Below are 22,583 nucleotides of genomic sequence, written 5' to 3'. Positions count from 1 at the left end.
CTCACAGGAACTACAGCTATTCTTAGTCCACACACGTTGCAGAAGCAAAGTGCCATCTTCCTTTCTCTAATTAAGCATTTCACAACTGCTTTTGAACTGCGTCTCCCCACACAGTCTGTGAAACACTGAGCTAAATCAGTTACCATTCCCCAAGGGTCCAGATTTAGGTCTGAAACCCAAAAGGTTCAGGTCTGAAATCCAAAACTTTTCAAATAAAAAGTCCCATTTAAAAATTTACTTGGTTTCCTTTCAGTATGCAGTGAAGTGCAATGACTTTTCTGAAGAAAGAAAACCAACAATTGAAAGGGCACATATACACTGGCAGAATAGACAACAGTGATTTGAAAGACATTCTTAAAAAAAGTTTGAGGATGAAATCTAAACCTTAGAGAGAGCATTAACATAAAGCAGCAAATTACCCCCTATGTGATGCAGTGCAGTGTTTCAACAAGACATTGTCATTTGATAGCACTCCTGTTAATTTTGCCTACCAGGTCAAGACTGTGCTTCGAAAAGCAAAACGCAGCTGTGTTTTTTGTTTTGATTTTGGTTTGTGGTGTTTGGGGCTTTTTTTTTTTTTTTTTAGCTGATTTTATAGATTCACATCTGCTAATTCTATCTAAATTTAATGATCTGATAGATAAAAGTAAACTTCAAGGAAGAGACTGCACAACTAAGTGTTTAATTATGAACTGTTTCCTTACGTAGGAACAATGTTTACCTCCAGCGGTCAGGAAAGTCACCACAGGGTTTCAAGAAACTCTGGTTTCAGTACACAACATTAACACACAAACATGAGTGGATAGGCAAAACCTGCTATCAACCTCAAATATCTGCCTTGTGCCTCTTGTGGATGTTGCCTCTCCAGCTTCAGAAAGAGAGCTGTGAATTCACACTGTGAAGACCGGAATACCCATGTTATCCAAAACCAGCACTGGCTTTATCAAAAATAATTTAAGCACTAAAAAAAGGTTGTATATATAAATGTAACGGACACAAATTCAAGCACATCAATGTGCAGATGAACGCAAGAAATAACATCATATTACAAAATGGCTATCTCTATAACAAACTGGAGAACGTTGTCAACAACCCAGTTAACCTGTACACAGCCCGCATGGCCCCACACTCTTATATTCTTCCAGATTTAATTGAGATTAATAAACCAGAAGATTGGGAGATGAAGGTAACAGGCAGTCAGCACCTACACATTCCTCTCTTCCACACACTGCATCCCCAAAAATCACTGCCAAAGATCCGAATGCAAAATCTGACACCAATTCATTTCCTCTGCTTACGTAACAGGAAGACCTCAGAAGATGATCATCCCTATATCCATAAATCATAATTAAACATCTTCATTGAAAATGAACTTTCACAACAGTACTAACTGCCACAAGACAGGTATACAGCAACGCCTCAGAGGAGCACAAGTCTCTACACAGTTTTTCCAGTTTTTTTTTTTAAATTGAGGATATGTTGGGAATAGGAAGAAACTCAAATGACAAAACCAAGACATTCTGAAAGAGAGTGACTGAAATCACTGAAGTCTATCTCTCAAAGAGACAGCAGAAAAGTACACTAGTTTGCTCATGCTTTCAAGTGAGCTTTAACACATACAAGCAGCTGCCAGCTGCTAGGTTTAGTGTGACTTAATGAGACCCCTTCTAATGAGAGGGGGAGATGCGAGTAATATGCATTTTTTCCCTTCTTATTTAAAGCAACTTTCCAGAAAACAAGCAGTTTCAAAGCTCTGACATCAAATAGTGTATTTCAATGAACGAGAAGAAAGGTTAGGCGCAGAGGCTGGTTAAGGAAAGCACTTAATTATATGTTATGCAGGCAAAGAGCCTCCCTTCCCCAGTGAGACTAATTCTGTCTGCTTAATATTGAAAACACTGTTGATGAACCCAGGCCAATAATCCTACAGAAACAAAAAGCAAAGCATCAACTAGAAAAGCTCCCTGACTCCAAATTCATGTCATCAGAAACCATGCACTTGAAGGGGAGGTATGGAACAAAGTTCACTATCATTTGGTGGAAATAAAGTACTCATGAGCTCTTTTCAGGCCCAAGAACTTCCAACATACTATTGACAATTGCTATGGTTTTTACAGTAAAATTTCCTATTTTGAAAGTATCTTATTCTCTTCATTGCTAAGCAAAACATTCATATACACAGTAGGTGAACAGGGATACTGCACAGCTGAGTTATAAATGCTTCCAAGAATATCCAACAAGCAACTAAAAAAAAAATAATAATAATAATACAAGTTTTCCTCTAGTCTTTTCCACGGTATTTTTAATTCTATATTTGGAACAGTTTCAGTACCTGGAAAGATGCAGAACTTGCATTATGGTACAGCGCGTTATTTTTCTGTTGTTCTTGGAGCTAGTAATCCAGTGCTGATCTTTTAAATGCACCCTTTTTTCTGGTAAGGGATCAGAAGGGAAGGACAAAGGTAAAGATGATAAAATTTTGGGTGGTTTTTGAATTGTGTCACATGGTGCTTGACTGAGCAGATCCCAACTGGGAGATAAACAACGTACTCCAGTTGCAGTGCTTGCTCAGTAATGGTCAAGTCACTTCACTTTTCTGCCTTCCTTTTCCTTTTGACTGCTTACAATTCTGTGGAGCAATTGATTTATATCTCAGACAAACTCTTCAACTGAATACACAGATCAGGACAAAGTTAGCACTAAGTGAAGCAAAAGCTGAGCTGTGTTTAGCAATATGCCTCACTCCACATGTTTTTAAGGTTCACATCCACTTTTCTCCCATCCTCAACAAAGGAAAACGTGCAGGTTTGTGTTTATGCATATGGGAAAGTGATACAACTCTCCCATCTTCATTTCTTGTCACTAAATCTGCATTTTCTGTGTCAGGAAGAAAAGAGACGAGCCCCTTAGCTTTCACTGTCCCTCTTGTCACTGCATGAATAGCAAGGCCTGTTAGCCTTTCCTCTATCAGCCTCATTTTCCTCCTTCTCCTCCCCACAAACTGGCATGGGGGAGCTGACTGCTACTCCATGCAAGTCAGCATTCTTCCTTCTTGTTCTAATTCTTATACGGTAAAGTTAAAACAAAGTTCCAGAACAGAAAGCTAATAAATTTAGATAAAGCATGTATCGTGGCTGTAGAGCTATTTTAAGCCCTTTTGTAAATTAAAAACAATAATTTTGGTATTATTTTGTTGGTGCTTGAAAGAAGACCGAAAAATACTCAATCCTCATCCCCAGTGTACTCAGTGGCAATGAGCTGATGTTCACCATGACTAACAAGCATCTTCCTCTGAAATAGCATGCACAGTGTCTGCCATTTGTTATGTAAGAAGAAAAAAAAGTCAAACAGTCTTCACGCCAGAAGGCAAGAGATTTGTATCTGCACAGATATGCTTACTAAACAATTTCAGCAAGTGAAAATGCAGAAGCATGGCAGGTCTGGAAAATAAGGTACAAAATGCTAAATACTAGGCACACACCACTGTGGGGTTAACTAGAAGTGAAACTGATTGCACTGCACAAAGAAAATAGGATTCTATTTCAGTAAAACACTTTCAGCACAAATTCAGATTTGCTCCTTAATAGAGTTTCATAATGTTCTCGTTCCCTAGATACTTTATGTTATAAGCACATTATTAAAGGCTTGCAAGCTTTCATTTGCTCTGAATACTATTTACAGAAATAATTATTTTAAACAGGTAGCATGATGTAGGCTTTCAGCACATTATGGGGAAGCTGTTAAATATTAAAGACATCGCTTTTAATATTAATGCATTTGCCGCAAAAGAATAATCTCAGAGAAGTCCAGAACACAAAACAGCACTTGTATAACTTAATCAGCTCTCCCACCACTACAAATAACCTATAGTTTAACTCATAAATGTGAATGCATATGCCAAAAAAAAAAAACAAAACAACCACAACCACCAATCTTTAGGAAGTCCAGAGCAAAGCATAGCATTTGTATAACTTAATCTGTCACCCCCTGTCCCCCCAAAAAACCTACAGAGCTTAATTCATAAGTTTGAATTCATTCATTTCTGTACCTTGCCTCAAATCAATTCCGTTCATGCAGCCACTGCAACAGACACAACCAGGGGAACAGGACAAGCCACGAGATACCCACAAAGACTCCCCTGCTCAGAATGTGCCACTGCTCAAGTTCCAAATCTGCGCTTGCTGCAGCCATTCAGCATGATCACACTACAAATGCAAAGCACCGACTGTAAAAATTTGCAAAGACTTTCTGCCAGGAGGTAACAACATTACCGCAGTTTTACAGTTGAACAAAATTAAGGCACAAAAGTGTTAAAGTGGGTTTACGTAGCAAGTAAATGCCTCAGTTTAGCAGCTGTTTAAAAAGAAAAAGCAGATTAAAAACACAGCAGAACACATCAAAAATTAAGCAGTCACAGAGGAAGAGGGTTACACCCCTTCTGCTAAAAGCGCCTTATACTGCATATGTACTCACAGAAACGTGTGCATCTAAGTAAACAGATGCAGAGACAGACACACACACAGACACATACATATGCACACATTCTCTCTCTAGGTCCATAGGAGCAGACACACACAGGCACTTACTTGATCGATTTCCATCAACTTGGGGAAGGCACCCGGCCATTCGATTGCCACCTTCACTATATCAGCAGGAGGGGGCATTGCGATGCTGCTGTTCTTTGGAGCCAGCACAACTGGACACTAAATACTGCAGAGAGCCTCTCTCATTCACACCTGCAGGGAGAAGGGGGGAAAAAAAAAAATACAGCAGTTCAGACAGAACTCCACTAATGCTGCCTTATTTCCTACATTTTCCCTGGCTGGGCAGGTGCATGAAAACATCTGTGTATGTGCATATGCAGGAGCACAACAACTGCACATATTACAAAAGCAAGCACAGGACGCAATGCCACGACACACTGCACAGCCAGTCTGTTCGAAAGATGGCTGAAGCACAGGAATGTACAGTGAATAAGAGGCAAGCATTAGATTTAGAGAAACTATTTTTAAATATTATCGAGTACGCTGGTAGAGAAAAGCAACAAACTGGAAGCAGCTGTTATTACGGTGTCACTCCTCAGGTCCCTGGGAACATGATGGCATCATTTGCAGCTTGCACTCCAGAAGAAGAGATTGCCCAGGAAGTCATGGCCAGGAAACACTGTTTCTTTTAACTATAGCAATGATCTTCTATGTGTTCACAAATAGATCACTGCACTATAGCAACCAGGATGTCAGGAAGAAGGCAGAACGCAGCAGTTTCCACATATACATACATACACACATCCTCACCTAACTGAGTCAAAGATACTGCTTTGTGGTAAATCTCAGAAGAATGCACAAGGATACGGTATGCATTAACAACAGCATCACCAGACAGCTACATAACACATTATGGTCCTGCAAGAGCACAAACATCAACAGAACTGCATGTCAGACAGCACAGGCTATGAATTTTGGGGAAGGAAAGGAAAGAGGAAGAGCCAAATCCTTAGGCTTGCAGAATTTAAGTTCTGTCCCTAAGGAGCTTAAAGCTCCTTGAAGTTTGCAACCTTGCAATAACAACATACAACTTGCAAAGCAGTGTAGTACTTCCTGGAGGTCCCTCCTTCTTCCTCACTGCTCTCCCAGCTCAGCAGCAGCAGGACAGCCACTGAAGTAGCAAAGCTCTGCAGTTCTCAAGCACAGTAACTCATGCAAGTACTGCCTGCTGTACCAATCCCTCTACACAGAGTCTAAATCTCAGACTATGGTGTTTCCCATGCCTTTTGCTGAGACCTAGCAGAACACAGCCACACAGAGCATAGCAAAAGCAGCTGCAGACATCCCCAGAGGTGCAGCTCCTCTTCTGAGAAGAAAAAGAAGGAAGTGGTTAACGAATGGGCCACATGCTCTCACATACACCCCTTGAAGGAGCTAAGGCAAGAGATGAGTTGTCAGAACATACCAGACATCCAAGAGCCGCAAACATGTACTGGGGAAAAAAAGTCTCTGACCACCTTTTGCTACTCCTTCAACTCAACCCAGCCTATTAGTAGAGCTCTCCCCACCTGCAGCAGAGCATGAACTCAGTCAGCCTGAGCAAAACCATGCAACCATCCCTTTATCGAGAAGTTTTGTAACCTCATCTTCTACTATCTATAAGTAGGATGTAAGCCCATCCTTCATGCACATGGCTCCACCCATGTGTGTCTTCATCTCCATTCTGAAAATGGTCAGCCCTCCACAACTTCCAACCCTGCTGCTTTCTGCATAGGGTTCTCAATACACACTAAATAAAAAAACAAAAACCCAACAGCCACATATGAACTTTAACACCATAAATTTATTTCCAAAAGTGGCGATTCTGATACTGACAACATCACACATCATCACAAAACAAAGTGGAAGGCAGTAAATAAGACAACAGGAAGGACTATAAATAAGACTGCATTGCAGGTAATGCCTCGAAAGGCAAAAAAAACATGATTAAGAAATGAAGTAATACTGTCTGCATTGGCACATACACAGAAACTCTTGATAGATATCTCAGGGACCAGGATTAAACACAGTTAAAGCAAGTGATTAGCTTGCTAGGGATCAAGAACAGTCGTACTGTCAGCTGCAGCTTCCTTATCAGAGCCCAGGTGGTACAAGGCACATCCGCTCTCCCCTAATATCTTTCACTCTTACTGTTTGCATCTCCCATGAGCGTTCCCCTTGCTGTGCAGTACACTAACTTAACTCACCAGCAAAGGAAAAAAAAAAATAAATAAAAAATGCAGTCATCTGCTTTTGGTATGTTTTAAAGCAGCTTCCCAGAGGTGGCACAACTTGGCTGGGAGGAGCAATGAGCTGTTAATCCACTATGGGAGTAAAATGAAACTGAGACCCTTGTGCCTTTCTGCTGACACACTTAGCGTTTCCCACCTCCACAGCAGAACGGTGCTCAGTAGTTTCAGCCTGGTAACATTTTGGTATGAAAGTGCCAGCAAAGCTTAAGCCATGCTGGCTGCCTGGTACTCACAAAAGCACAGGATTCCCCAGCATGAGGAGCACAGGACCTGTCCTCTGGGATGCTAGCAAACCAGAAAGCTCACCATGAATGCTGGAAAAAAATGCTTTGAGTCACAACTACTGGCCATGAGTGTGAAAGCAAAATGATATTACACAGCAATAAATTTGCAGAAAACTTCCACTCTTACACACAGACGCGGGCATCAGCCTTCATTGTCCCTTAGTGAGTTGTGGTTCATCTTATCAAGTCACTCAGGAGACAAATGGTTTAAGAAAGAACAGTCAAGGAAAGTGGGTTGGAAGCTAATCACATTCAGCTATGGAAAATGAGTATTTGCATTCCAAAGCATGGCACAACTGAATTCTCTCACAACATTCAAAAGACAATTTCAATGTGTCTAGTCTTTATGCAGGCTAGCACTGAATATCTCCTACGTAATTATAATTAATACATGCATTCTTATACAGTTACAAAAGACAAAGCAAAGTGACAAGTCTTTAACCAATACAAATGGATGTAGTTCAACTCGTTCCACTAGAAGGGCAACTCAGGCATTAGTGTGATCTGAATGGTGAAAACCATATATAAAATAGTCACTACAAGCTTTTCTTTCTGTTACTTAGCAGACAGTCAAAAGGGCCCAGATGTTTTCTCTACATTTTCATCTTATGAATTCAATACAGGCCTGAAAGATAATCTGGGTTTGGTCTACCTATGTGGCAATACCAGAATTCTATATTGTCAGTCAAAATAGGTCTTCATCACAAATTAACAACCACAGAGAAAATTCTACACTCTGCTCATACACTACCAACTACTTCTTCCACTGTGTTAGACACTGCCTAATGCAGAAGGAAAAGTGAGAATCATTTCACACGATGTGAATGAAGAACTAGAACCAAGGTCAACTGCTTTTTGTTATGTCAGTAGCAAAGAGCAAAAAGGATGAGGACCTCTCTGAAGGGTCCTGTTATGGACTTTATTCAAGAACAGTTCTTTTTTCTTTTTTTCAGAAGCTGATATGTAAGAACATCTTTACCTATTTTGACATTTATTTGTAACTTCGAATCTAAAGGCAACACAATGCACGGGAGTGCACGGGTGTATAAATGAAGGAGGGGAGGGAAAGGATGGCTCCCATAATTTGTTCGTGCATGCAGCTGTAACACAGCATGATATTTTAAATCTGAAGGCAAACAAAACAAAAAGCCTATGCAACCAAAAGCACCAGAAATATACCTTCTAACATCAGTACAGTTTTCAGAACCATGACGGATTACCCCGTTAAAATGCAAATTCTGCAAGTACTCTTATTACACACACAGCATACTTCTGCATCTCAACCACACTCTGCAGTCTAAGAGTAATAAACACTCAAGCTGGAAATCAAGATGTGTTAAATTTACTACAAAAATGCATCAGCACATACCTGCAAACTCCCAGTTTACCTAACTGGCTCCGAGGAATAAATTCAGTACATATATTAATAAAATGTATTTACTTTTCCCCCTTCTACCCATGTCACACTCATGTGAAAACAGGAATATGAAATAGCTTTTTCAATAGAAGTCGTTTTGTTTTAAACTTGTTTTGCAATCACCCTGCCACTTTTCATACAAGGTTCTCAAAGTGCTCTGTACTTACAGCTATCAGAATACACCACTGAAGAAATAAACTGCATTCTTATTCTATGGACAGGAGGAGGAATGAAGGCTATGAGGAGACGCGTGACTGAAGTTTTAGTTATACATGAAAAGAGCAGCCCACAAGAGCTCATTTCTTCTTGTACAGAAACACAGAGCCAGGTCACGAACAGCAGAATTAGCAACGTTGATGACTTAAAAACAAGCAGAAGAATGCACTAAAAACAAAACAAAACAAAACAAACAAAAAAAAAAAGGAAGCATGTGTGGGAACAGCCTGAGGCTGGCACAAGTCTGTGCCCCCTGTGGGCAGATCTTCCTGCCAGCCATGGGCCAAATCCTGCCCAGTGAAGAGCAAACCCACTGCCCACAGGCCTGGTGCTCACGCTCTACTTGGGCTCTCACAACTGTCATCATAGACCTCAGAGGCTGAATGGTCCCTCAGGAACTGCATCCAATTAACCATCTAGAAAGGTAATCCAACTCTCAGTTGGATCTCAGTTAACAAGATGCAGGAGCCAGGGGCTGGATGTAAATTTTGGAGACATCTAGAGGCTTTCATGCTGCCTTCTCTTTGTTATAGGCTCAGTATCACCCACCTCAAACTAGACAGCAATCGCAAAGGCCCAGCAGATTCCCTGATGCTGCAGGAAGACCTAATGGCACTCAACAGAATTCTGTTTCTTAGAGCTGCCCATCACCTTCCTAAGGGGAACATTTCTTTGATCCTTAACTTGCAGCACTTGACCAACAGTACATAATTAGCTCAGGAAACACCACTTACTGTTACAAAAAAAAAAAAAAGAAAAAAGATCTTGGGATCTACCAGGTTTAAACACAGTATTTTTCCTCTCATAAACACCTGAAAATTTAGTATTGGGATTGATCTTAGAAATGTGTATTTGAAATACACAAAAACAGGAAAGCACAAATCCACACAGAAAGGATAGTGAATATTCACGTGGTTATCATCTACCTGTTTCTCATATACCCAAAACCTTTCTTCACAACTGTATTCCAGGTACTTTATCTTTCCCACAACACTGCTGTTCCTCTCCTTAAGGAACAGTTTGTGTATCTGAGGTCCTGCTGACATTTTCAAAAGAATAAACAAAAAAATCTCTTCCAAACTGTAGAGGAAAATAAGCTTTAAAGCGTGCTTGAAAAGAAAAGGTGGAGGAAGACAAAGCAGCCTGGATGTTCTTGGAATACAAGTCGCATTTTGCTTCTACAGCACATGCTGAAGCATTCCAGAAAACTATAGTTTTCTTGAGTAATTTGAACTTCTCTGCTTCTTGGAAGACCATGTTCCTTCTAAGACACTTTATTTACACATCAATAATTCCAGAAAAGGAGTACTGTAAATTTGGTTGCAATTACTCAAGGAATCTGAACTGCCATGGTAATTTATTTAGTGCTTACATACTATCCAGCCAGCCAAAGATGCTCTCTATATTAAGGATGTTAACATTGAATCTCCTGAGGCCAGAGATCAGGAAAGTCCCAAACCATTCGCTCAAGTACTCAAAAGACCAGACCACAAGGAAAAAATAATTACAACCTGGTAGTTAATGATGTTACATTTAGCCTCACAAAAACTCTGACTTTTAAAGATGCAGAGTACCTGCCTAGCACATGGAATCAGGGCAGGTATCCAGAAAACATCCTAAATTTTTCACTGTTTATCAGAGCTTGGTTAGCTTTGGGTTGTCATTTGCCTGTTACTCCAGATGTTTCTAAACTGAAGCAAGCAACAACAAAATCTCTCCTAAAATCCATCTATATACAAATTTTCTTCTCCTGTCTCCCAAAGTAGCCTCACATTACCTGAGAGACACATGCAATGGAGAATGGAGAGAAGAAACCTCAGTTACATTCAGTGTTGCTGCTCCTACAGGAACAAAATGGAAGGTTTCAGGAGTATGAAAAGTTGAGGGGAGAAGAAAAAAAGGAATTAGTACTGTAAAATTCACAAGTGAAACAAAGCAATATAAATGCACTTTCTTGTAGACTTTGAAATGTTTAAGCTAAAAAAATTCCAAAGGAGTCTAACAATAGCAAATTGAATGTGTTTATTACAGGTTGGTTGAAAATACATAAAAAAATAGGTTGAACAGAGAAAGTTTATCAAAAGTTCTGTAATCAAGGAAAGCAATTTTGAACAGGATTCAGCTAAGAGTAAAGAAATAAAATATCACAGTCCTTTCTAGCACTAACACCATTTGGCTGCTGTACTTGGAATTTTCCTGGCATTTTGATAATTAATAATAAGAAAGTGCACACAAAAGAGCATCTTCAGTCAAAATAACATTTTATTGCTTCATTTTAGCAGAGGGTGAATCAAGGCCACGATGACTGGCTGTCTCCCAAAGGAGGTAACAGATACAAGTAAGCTTAAGGTTGGGAAGAATTCTAAATCATGCTGGAAGCAAGATTAGTAAATAATATAAAAATAAGAGAAAACAAAAAAAAGATTATTTTTACCCTATCAATGCATGTGAAATACGGAGGAACTAATGTCATTGACAGGAAGTTAGTAGTCAAGAGAAGAAAGAGAGGAACAAAGGACAGAGATGCATGAATACTAAAAGGAAATAACCAAGTCAGCTGACAGCACACAGACAGGATATCGAAGGTGAAATAAACAATACTTTTCTGAAGAAATTGTTCTGCAAAGAAAAACAAAGGAATGGAAAAGAGAGACAGACTAATAGTCCACAGTGAATAAGCAGAGCCAGGTGCTCATCAGCATGCTCATCAGAAATAAAAGAAACTGCAAACAAAATACTAGTTATAATTTATGAGTCTAACAAGGACACAAAAGTTTTAAGGCACCAGACTTTTGCTGCAGGCACTGACACTGCTCTTCAAAGTGGCCAAAAAAACACCAAACACACTTGTCAATCTTGCAGCAGAGGTGCTCCTACAGTACTGTTTCTCTCCTATCTCCTGTTATCTCCTGAAATAAGTGCATCAAAACAGCTAACAGTCAGACACACACACACAAAAAAGATATCTCACCTTGTGACTTCCTACATCTACTTCAGTTCCTTCGTCTATTCCTGCAGCAAGGCTCTTTGCCCTCTGCCATTAACACGCATTTGCAAATAACACTTTGCTCCTTACACCTGGGGTCTTCTCAGTGCTTGCACTCTAAAGGACATTTTGCAAAATGGTAAGACTGAACATGGAAAGAACAGTCATAGCCATCCAGGAAAAAAAAAAAAAAAAAGCAATGAGGACAGGCCTTGTTTGTATCTAAAACGTGTGAAAAAGCTTGAGCTACGCTGTATTAAAGAGGCTATCTCCTATCAAGAGTGGTTGCTGAAACTAATCTAACATTTAAATGGATATTAGAAAACCCTGTTTGGAAACAGAAATACAGAGATGCTAAGGATGGAAATGTCAGCACAGTCACAACCCATAAAAACTAAGGGCAACCTCCAGATTCATCTAAACAGTGCAGGGGGTATTTTAAGGGATGCTAGGAAGCGTGATGAGCAGATGTTCAGAACTAATGCGACTACAAGGTAACAGCCATAAGAACACTCTGTCACTCAACCCATTTTCAGGGGTGATGAGCCTCGCATGAATCCTCACGAACTGCCTTAAGCATGACATCTGATATCAGAAAGTCCAGGGATTTTAACAGCAGATTAGCAGTTGCTCATGTGTCCTGCAAATTCATGAGTGGTTGGACAAGACAACTTCCTGTAGTTCCTTCCTGCCTCAGCCATTCTGTTGAGTACACTGATGTAATGGCCCTGAGGTATCTTGCAGCCTTGGTCTGCCCATCCACATTCAAACATTATGTCTTCTGTGCAATTAGATGTGCATACAAAGAACAAAATGGCAGATTTTATAGCAGGTTGCTTCCTATGTTATGGTAGTATTCTCTAAATAAAATAAAAATGACTGCCCATTACAACTTCAGAACAAGTTTTTATAACTCTTTGCAGTCAGCAATCTAAGAGCACCCATGCAAAAAAGATCTCACCCTCTGAACTAAGATCCTAAAGATGAAGATGTAACTACTCCCAACAACAGTTGAGAAGACTTCTGTTGCTCCTTTCTCACTGGGACAGCAGAACACATGATGAGTTCACACCCAAATTACAACCCATTTATGAACTTAAAGCCCCCCTGAATCTATGTTATTATGCCAGACTACAAAAAGAAAAAGAAAGAAGAGGTGGTCAAGTATTTGACTACTGTTTCTTAAGTACTGCAACTACAAAGATTCTCCAGGATTCCCCAGATGGCTCCAGTTAATGCTCACCATCAAAAGAGGAGGATGGCACAGCTGTGTTACCCTGCCTTAACCTGTCTGCTTGCTCTGGTTGAAGGTCCTGCCCCAGCCTCTCTGGGAACATGCATCACAACGTCAAGAATGAGCAGAACACTCCCTGCATCCAAACTGGCTAATAAAAAAAAATTGAGCGCTTAATCAGCCCACAATAAACATGCAGAGACAACATAACCAGCACCATCTGCATGCTGAGGACTGAACTATGCCAGCCACATTATTCTGCAAAATGACTCGTGGAAGTTTCTTTCTCGGGAACTAGACCATCAGTTGTCACTGATTGCTGCTGCAACTCAATCAGCTTCTTTCAAAACACTCATTCTAAATGAAATGGCACTTGCTGTGCAATGCTCTTTTATATTATCATAACAACAAACGGGGTGCCTCATATATTAATACTCTCACCCCAGTGCTATTGCCAAGTATTTTGCCAACTATGAGCTTAGAAATGCCAGCCACAGGACGGGGAGAACCTGGCAGCCACAGGCAAAAGGGCACGATGCCTTTGCCATATAATGTGCATGTCACTAACTTACTGTATAGCAAAAAATGGATCCTCACAACTGTCCCACATCACAAATATTGTAATAAACAGCAACAGCCTGAGCCATGCAGTGTGTTTCATTAACTCAATCAGCTCCTTTATAACTGTAACACAAATTAAAAGATTAAAGTATTTGGATAAAAATCAAAGTACATTTTTAGTGCTCTGCTGATAGCCAGAGTTCATAATTTTCACAAATAAACTAATAACCCTTCATTAAGGCTCCTGTGAACACAACTACTGCTGCATCGTCCTTGCTTAATGTTCCCAAATTACATTTTGCCACTGCACTTGAGGGTGAGGGGTGAAAGAAAAAGTCACTGTTCACTTAAATGCCTAATTCAATCTGACACAGTTAGTAGTGCTTTCAAATAAAACTGTCAACTGAGATCCACAATTTGGAACTTCCTATAGGGCCAACACCTGGCTGAAAAGCCCTTTGTGTGAAAATGCCAACACTAAAACAAAGCACAAAACAGCCTCTCCGTCACACTTTTAATCTGCTTTCAGGAGTAATTTAGCATCAGTAGATTTCTAGCGTTCAAGTGATTTATCCATGTATCGCTTTAAAAACAGAACGGGTTCCTCTTTTTCTGCCCTTCAGTAAAGAACTTCTGCTCTGCTATGAAAACCAAACCAGCTTTTACAGGCTTGGGAGAAGAGTGAAAACAGTGTACACAGAACTTACTTACAGAACACTCTCACTTTATGCTATACTAAGTGACATTCAAATCATACACTGAAAGCATGAGCACTTCCAGAAAGCAGCAGTGCCCATCTCTACTAAAAGACATTGGCCTGACCCATTCCTCCCTACAACCTGCTGATGCTCCAAGTTAACATCTGTGCAGTCTTTGTGCTGTGCTAGCAGGCCTGTTCACATGGCCTATCAGAAGTCCCTCTGTGTAGATGGATTCCATATCTCCCAATAACAGCTGAATCCCATTCGTATTCCAGGTCTCTATACCCAACACTGCATTTTACAGTGCTGAGTTGAATGCAACCTCCACTTATCCTGCTTGGAAGATTACCCTAGTGTGTAGGGCTCAAAGTCATATTCTTTACAACATACAGTTCCCACTTGTTTCTTTCTGAAAAGGCCACACAAAACAAGAGTACTGTGTTGTACATGCGAATGTAAAGGAAAATACGCTTCACAAGTTTCTTTTTCACACGTGCCATTTTCCAAACTCTGGAGCAGATTTCTACCAGCCCCAACGCTTTCACAAGCTCTCTTCTCTGGGTGTTACATCAGTAAAGAATGAGATGGATTTCAGCTTTCCTCTCTTACCTTGCTGGTCTTGCCCACTATCTCATTACCTTCTGCTAGGATGGAAAGAAATGATGACATTAATTCCACACGAGGTAGATAGTCTGACTTGAATTCTAACGAAGCAGCATCCAAAGTTCATGTTGCATAATTGCCCAGGACAAAATCCGATGCTCTCGTTTAAACAAGGGAGAAAAACCTATTTTTTACATTTGCAAAACAAATCTCCTGAGACACACAAAAAAAAATACCAGATTGTTGTTCGACCTTCATGTCATGAGAGAATGTAATCTTGGCAATTCGCTGCCAGCCAGTGCAAGATACACCAGAGAAAAATATTAAATTTAAAAAAAAAAAAAAAAGCCTACAAACAGACCTATCTACCAAGTTCCCTTTCCCCACAGCACTTATTAAAGAGAAAAAGCCCATCCTACACATAGGTAATTACGCTGTTAAAATGAACAGAAAGTCTGCTTCAAAGACTGTGATGTTAAACTTGGGACCAAGAACACTTGTGTTTAATTTTCTTTTATTCAAAGGCTTTGTGTGTGGCCATGTACATGCCCTTTGGCCCTCCATGTCTCAAACCTACAACCCTAAAATGGGGCACCACATTTCCTCAGAGAAGTTGAGAGGCAGTTAGAGGCTACAGGGGTGTGTATCTAAATCAGACTGACAGATTACCCAGAACAGGCAGCTGCCTTATTATTCACACGCTTGGACAGACTATTCATCTAGTTCTTTCTGTATTTTAACCTTCTCAACCATCAGGGTCCTGAGAACAGACTGGCTTACATCCCTATTTCTTGCTAACATAATTAATTTGAATAATACACTGACATTAAAAAAAAAGAAGTAAAAGTTGAAGATGAGCCTTCAGTGTAACAGGAACCACCGGCGCTTCTCTGCATTTCAGAGCACATTGCTGCTGTTATCCTTCAGGTAGGGCAGCTCAGAAGAACATCAGCAATAGACTTTGGGCAGGGACAAAAAGGGGCAAACCATCTGTGGCTGCATTTGTTGGCCAACGCCTTCTAACTCTCACTGTGCCTCATTAGAACTTTCATTACCAGCACAAAATGACAAATATATTTTAAGGATTACTTTAAAACAAACCAGCAAGGGAAACCAATATCCCAGGCAAAATAAAAGCATCACTATTATATTCAGAGAAGACAAAACTCAGAAAGTACACAGAACGTGCTGTGAAGAACCAGCCTGAAGTTTCACTGCCATTTTTCTTTACGTATAAAGCAGTTTTTCCTCACTTGAAGAGCCCCAGAGGCACACACACAAACATCTTTAGAGCTAATCAAAACACAAATATCCCAAAACAGCCCAGTGAGCAACTACTGCTCATCTCTGTACCACGTTCCTCCTTTTCTCCAGGCCATCACCATTTAGATTAAGCAATTCTGCAAAACACCGTTGGCTGTGGTTTTAGAACTCTGAAAGCTCAAGGTGTCTTCAGTTGAGAAATAACCTGTCATCTGGCTCTTCAGTTCAGCCATTCCTGGCAACCGCCTTGTTTTCAGCGCTTACACATGACAGGAAGAGACCGCTGTCCTGTGACAGTTACCTCTGACTGGCCCCAAATAATTTCTCTAGTTTTACACAGTGAGATTAATGCATGGCTGCTGGTGACACCCCCCTTTTGCTTTCAGCCATTTAATTGTTCAAGTGGAAATACAGATGTTAAGAGTCAGGCGCATGGCAGGAAACCCTGGCCTCTTGCTTTGAAGAGACATAACGTGACTGCAAGATGAAAAATGCCACAGCTACAAAGAATCCCAGTTTTCTAAGTGCGAGACTATGGGGAAAAACATCCAAGGCTTCTTGCACTCCAGCAAATCAAACTAAACTATTGTTGGCAAACGAAGGAGCTGCCTGGTTTTAACAGCTCCTTTCATACATTCACCACTATTCCGGTTCATTGCCAACCTTATTAAGAAAGAAGAATCACTTTAAAAACAAAACAAAACAAAACAAAACAAAACAACAAAAAAACAACAAGGCAAGGTTTTACATGTCCCCAGCCAATTTAACTATGATATGTATGGCTGCTTTCTGTTAAGAAAGCTCAACCATGCGTTTGCTTGCATCGGCCAAGGACTACAAAGCCGTGCTGAGCACATCTTCCATTTGACAGCCACCTGTGTGGTGATGTGCACATCACAGCTGTTAGTTCACACGTGGGAAGGTAGACACAGGTCTCTGCTGTCACACTACATCCCTCTGAACTGACATCCTCAAGCTTGCAAAGAATATGTCTTCATAGCGATGAAAAAGCAAGGAATTGAAAGCGGCTTTCAAACATTTTAGATACTATGTCATCTAGAGCATGAGTCAACCTATACCTGCTCTTACATTTTTTTTGCAATTATTTATTTACAGTGTGTCTATTAAAAGTCATCAGAGGCAAAAAGTCAATTGTATTTAAGACAACGATTTTGCTTTTGTACGACTAAGTGATGACAGCCTTAAAACCCAGCAGAGTAAGCAGGGATTAGACTTTAAAGTGCTTCCCTTGCCTTTAGTATATAAAACTTTCACATGAGCAACTCTCAGAAAGTGTAGAAACTGTCAGGAGTTTCACCACGTTTGTTTTAACAAGGACAACAGTAGGGTAACACTGAAACATCAGCTTATTTATTTACTGTTAAACAGGACACTCATTCACAGAAAAAAATCCAAGCACAACACTCACCTCCTGTCCAGGCACTACAACCCCTCTTTCTCTCAACTTTGTCAGCCTGTTTTCTTTTCTTTTCTCTCCTGACAGTGTTTTATTCCCCTTGACACGACCAATTCCTCAAGCCTTCTTCCCCTCTCTCAAAGACATTACACTCATGCATACCAAGCTCTTCCAATGAAGCTTTTTTTTCTTTTTTAAACCTACTTCAGCCCAAGCACATCTGACACTGCAAGAGGCTGAGATGCACCGGGGGGACACTTCACCCTTCTTCTGAGGCTTTTGAAGGATACAGAAACAAGATATCCACCAGCAATTTTTAAGCATGTATTGGTATTTCATTTTTCATGGTTTTTTTTTTTTTTTTTTAAACATCAACTAATCTATGTTCTGCAGAAGCCAATTACTGGAGCTTTCACAAAGGTTAAAAGTTCAAAAGGAAAGCTGGTTTTTTCATTTAGCAGCCTCTTTTCAGCAATTTGCATAAAAAAAGCCAAAAAGTAAGTGTATGTATAGGTACAGCAGCAGCAGGGATAAGAGGATGGGTTACAAATTTATTTACACATTTATACAATTTAATTATCCCTCTTTCACCAAGCTCTGATCTGACCCTTGTCTGGGATCACCATCCCCTTTCCTAACCAATACCAGTGAGAGAAGGCAAGGAGAAGCACATATTTCCTGCAGCCTTTCTTCCTATACAAACAACAAACAGTTCTCAAAGTTCCTTTTACCCTGAATCCTTTGATAAAAGATGTCCCTTGCACTTAAGGGATAAATACAAAAATTATACCTTATTCTCTAGATTGCAAGCTTACTATGCCTTTACTTAAAATCCCCTTCATGCTGCCAGATATAAAGCTAACAAGCAAACATACTCTGAAGTGGTAACTTCCCACTGCCACAAAAAGCTTGCATTTTTTTCATACATTTGAACAAATTTTGCATAAGGACCAAGAGTAACATGGAGAGCAGTAGTGAAGGGACCAATTCACACGTCCCAGAACAAGTGGTGAACAGCATACACTCAGTGAGATTTCAGCCTAATCCCTTATTAAAATAAAACCACATGCCTGTTCCCTAACCCACTTTGATTTATTAATGTTTTTGCTTTTCAAGATTATGAAAGTAATCTGGAATAGGGGAGTCAGAAGAAAACAATTTATCATGGAAGTCCTATATAGCAAACACTAGAATAGCCATCGATCTTACTTCCTCTCTCAAAAAGCACATTTATAACTGTCAGGGACCAGATGGGAATTCCAGTATGAAAGTCACAAAAATAGGCTAATGCAGAAAATAACACACATCCCAAACGCAACATAGCTTGTGCTGCTGCACACAGACATCAGTTGGTCATCTATCAATTCACTAAAATGCCAAATGCTTTCGAGAGATATTAGAGTACCAACAAGAAAGAAGCAGCAGCCCCCTGAAAAGGTCAGGGATGAGTGATTCCAAGTTGTGCATGCAAGAATCTTCAAACCATGGAGAGACTCTGTGCCTTACATTGCAAGATTCATGTTCCAAGCAATCTGCTGGAATACAAATCGAGATTAAAGTCACAATGCAAAAAGAGGTGGCATCCTTTCAGTGGAGTCCCATTCCAGCAGTGTGTCACTTTTTTCATGGGGCATTCAAGAAACTCCCAGCTCAAAACCAACGATAGCGATGTAGTAAGCTAGGAAAGAACTGCACTGACTGATGAAGATCACCTGAGGAGGGGGAACTTTGCAAAGGGTCATTCTTTTATTACTCAGAGTCTTCTTGGTTCCAGTCCCCATGCTAAACACAATTGATATTTGAGAGAGAAATGAAGTTTATTTACAATCTTTGCTTGGCCAGAGCTGTTCCTTGTTTTTATAGGTTTATGGAGAATTTAATGACTTGCACAAATTCGTAGGAAATGGAAACCACAGGACAGTTGTGACAACTTCAACTAGTCCATTGCTGTTCATCTTCTTGCTTTTGAACCATCTGTATTCTGAAGTATTGGCTTGTCTGCCAATCAACCCAAAAAAAACAGGATTAGGGGCCTATCTGCCTGGGGAATTTATTTGGTTGGGTGGTTGGTTTTTGTTTATGTTTTGTATTTGAGCATTTCTGCTAGTAAGGCACCACTGGTTGACTATACAAAGCAACATAAAAACACTGAGACCAACAGAAAATGAAGATATTTAATCTTATGTGTTTCCTCATGAAGGAGGACATAATTAAGTGTAAAATTAAAATCCTATGACGGTAACGGTTTGGAGGGAACCATCTAGGTGTTTAATTTAGACAGCATTTCTGAAGATCTATACGCAGTACTTCAGCTGGGTCAAAACTTACGCACCTTCCTGAAGCAACTATTCTATGCAGAGGGTTGTTAGAGTTAGGGTAGTATGTTTGGGTTGTGGTTGGACTGGGTGACCTTTAAGGTCTTTTCCAACCTGGCCAATTCTACAATTCTAATTCCAGTGCACATTTACTGAGCACACCCATAAATGAGCTTCAGAATACAAGAACTTTTCTTCTGACAAGTTTCGCAGCTGTGGTGCAAAAGCACTTAATTCAATGTCTCTCCAGATGTAGTCTTAGAAAAATGCAATAACATTACCTGCCAATTAAGTGAGGTCACCTCAAAGATATCATGATGCCTAGGCTTTCATCCAGTCTACAGTAGTTTTAATATGCTTCTATAAAGGTATTTTTAGGAATATTCTGAGAATACATTGTATATTACTTTGTAAACATGTATCTAAATACATGTATACAAATGCATGAAAGCACAGGTCATGAAGTCTCCCATCCACACGGTCAGCTACCTCTTTTAACTTGCTCTTTCTAAAGTTAGAAGACAAACATTCAAGCAATATCCATGTAAAAATAATTATTATAACTCCACAGTGAGCAGTAGCCCAAAGTTTTGCTCAAATCCTGTATCTACTAATACTTAGCTGTTACAAGAATGACGCAGCATCATTAACCTACATGGAGCTGAGAACACCACTCCTTTTTTCTGAACACTGACTGTAAAAATGCTTGCAAGCGTTCTTGTAAAATAAAGCAGTCACCTCAAGACCTGACTGCCTTATGCTCACTGCTCTGACCCACCACTCACGCAAGGCAGATTCACAGCAAGTTTCTACAGCACATGAGACCGCAGAGCTGTGCTGCTGCAGTCTGTACCACTTTGCCCCTTTGACTCCCTGTCAGCCAGTTCAGACAAGCCAACTAGCATAAAAATAGGGAGCAGACAGAAAAGAGAGACTCTCTTTTTGCCAGGTTTCTATCTTGGAAAGCACTCATCACAAGCTGAAGCAGCTCCCATCGGTGTCAGTTACAGCTGTGCAGGTCTAGAGGACAGGCAGACGCTTCCCAAAAAACCCTACGCACTCCTGACTCTTGACCTATCCCACCTCAGCAACATGGCTAACAAACCCATGGGTGATGTGGGAGCAGCGATAGGGACCACAGCCCTCACCTCCCCGGAGCTGTGCTGGCCAGCTGAGGACGGAGTCTGAGAGCTCTAAGGAAACATTGACACATTGAAATCAGTGGAAGCACAAGAAGAGCAGCCAGCTCCTCGGCACAGGGTCCAGCTAGGAAAGCAGCCACCTTACTTTGGCAGCGGCAAAGCCCCAGCTAGCATATGCCATAGCACATGCTCCTAGATTCCCTATTTTGAACCTGCTTTTATTCAGACTTTCCACATGGCGATCCTAAAGGAGCAATTATAATGCAATACTTTCAGCATTGCATTGGAGAGGACTAATTTGTGGCCACAGCTGTGGCCTGTTATCTGTACTTCATCACTCCAGTTCAGCACAACATAAACTCCGTAACTCTTCAAACTCCTACATGCCTCTGCACCACAACAGCAATTAATTTGCCTCTGGCATCCTATAACACTAAAACTGTAACATACCACATCGTGAAAATAAAACAAGCTCGCTCCCAGCCTACCCAATCTCTTCTTAATTTCTCATTAATTATTTTTATTCATATGCTTACTTCTAAAGGACATAGCTCAACTTTTTTTTTTTTTTTTTACTTTTTTTTTTTTTTTTTTTTTTTAAATGGAGAGTTGGCAAAAATTTTTTATCCTAATTTAAAAAAAAAAAAAAAAAAAAAAACTTACTGAATATTCTGTATTTCTCCTGATGTGGAAAATAAATGTCAGAACTAACCTACTATAAAGAACACAAGATTAATCAAAGTTTTAAGGATAACTCCATCCAAGATATATCACCCTATAAATTTACATGTAGGGAATTCATGTGACACTGCTCTCACTAAGCGAGCAAGGGCCTTTAATGCTTTTAGTTAAAGCTTTTACTGATAACACAGTAATTGGCTTTTCATAGTAAGAATAAAAGGTTTTCTACCTTTCATTTACAAAAATAAAAAAATAAAAACACCCGTTACAATAACATTCATCTGCTGGAATAACACTTCCTAGTTACATCACAACAAAAGCCTTACTTCAAAGCAAAGATAATCTCAGATTTTAAGTGACCAAGCTTTTAATCAAAAAGAAAATTTATATTCAAGCCACTGCACCTTTATTTGAACTTTTATTCCTTAAGCTTCCTCAGTTCCATTCTCACCTCTTAGAAGCAAGTACAGATTATATTATTCCATATGGAATATCAGACAGTATCACTTTGATATTCCCCCAGCAAAACACTAAGCCACCAGGGAGATGTCTAAGAAGGAACATACACCACTACCAAAACAAAACTGCATTTCAGAAAGCAATTAAATACTCTGTGCACGTGTCACAGCCACACCACTCAAAAAGCTCAGTGATTAAAGAGTGACCTCAGAACACCAACCCTGCAAAGGAAAGAGCCTAACTAGGCACAACGTGGCCCCTTGTCTAAAAGCTAGCAAAGGGAAGAGAAAAAGAGAAAATAAGCCACAATTGCAATGACATAGAAACCTAGAAGACACCAATCTAAAGGCCATGCCTTCATACTCCCAAATATTTTCAGTGGAGGGAAGAAACAAAGAGACATTAAGTCCAATTAATTTCACCTATTTTATTCATTGTTTTATTAATTTCAATCTGGACCACCAAAAAAAGAAAAACAAAAAACTCAAAACCAACCAACCTTAGGGCTCTATCACAGCCTTCTTTGTAC

General features: G+C 40.0%; 1 protein-coding gene across 7 annotated transcripts in view; it reads right to left on the bottom strand.

Annotated features, from left to right (window-relative positions):
- The window catches only part of ELMO1 (engulfment and cell motility 1), a 290,733-nt gene that overhangs the window by 240,515 nt on the left and 27,635 nt on the right, over positions 1 to 22,583 (bottom strand). For 5 of the 7 annotated variants that reach the window (XM_052695784.1, XM_052695782.1, XM_052695789.1 and 2 more), the window contains one exon: positions 4,587 to 4,736. The exons of 1 other annotated variant lie outside the window; for it this stretch is intronic. In XM_052695784.1, coding sequence (XP_052551744.1) covers positions 4,587 to 4,664 — 78 coding nt within the window. In that variant the 5' untranslated portion in view covers positions 4,665 to 4,736. Of the gene's footprint in view, positions 1 to 4,586; positions 4,737 to 5,068; positions 5,088 to 22,583 lie in introns of those variants that run through there. One more of the 7 variants, XM_052695786.1, reaches the window with a different exon arrangement.

This window comes from Tympanuchus pallidicinctus, unplaced genomic scaffold (assembly GCF_026119805.1).
Source record: "Tympanuchus pallidicinctus isolate F22 unplaced genomic scaffold, pur_lepc_1.0 scaffold3, whole genome shotgun sequence".
NCBI classification, from domain to species: Eukaryota; Metazoa; Chordata; class Aves; order Galliformes; family Phasianidae; genus Tympanuchus; species Tympanuchus pallidicinctus.
Note: the sequence above shows the minus strand (reverse complement) of the source record. Positions and strands in the feature narration are given on the sequence as shown.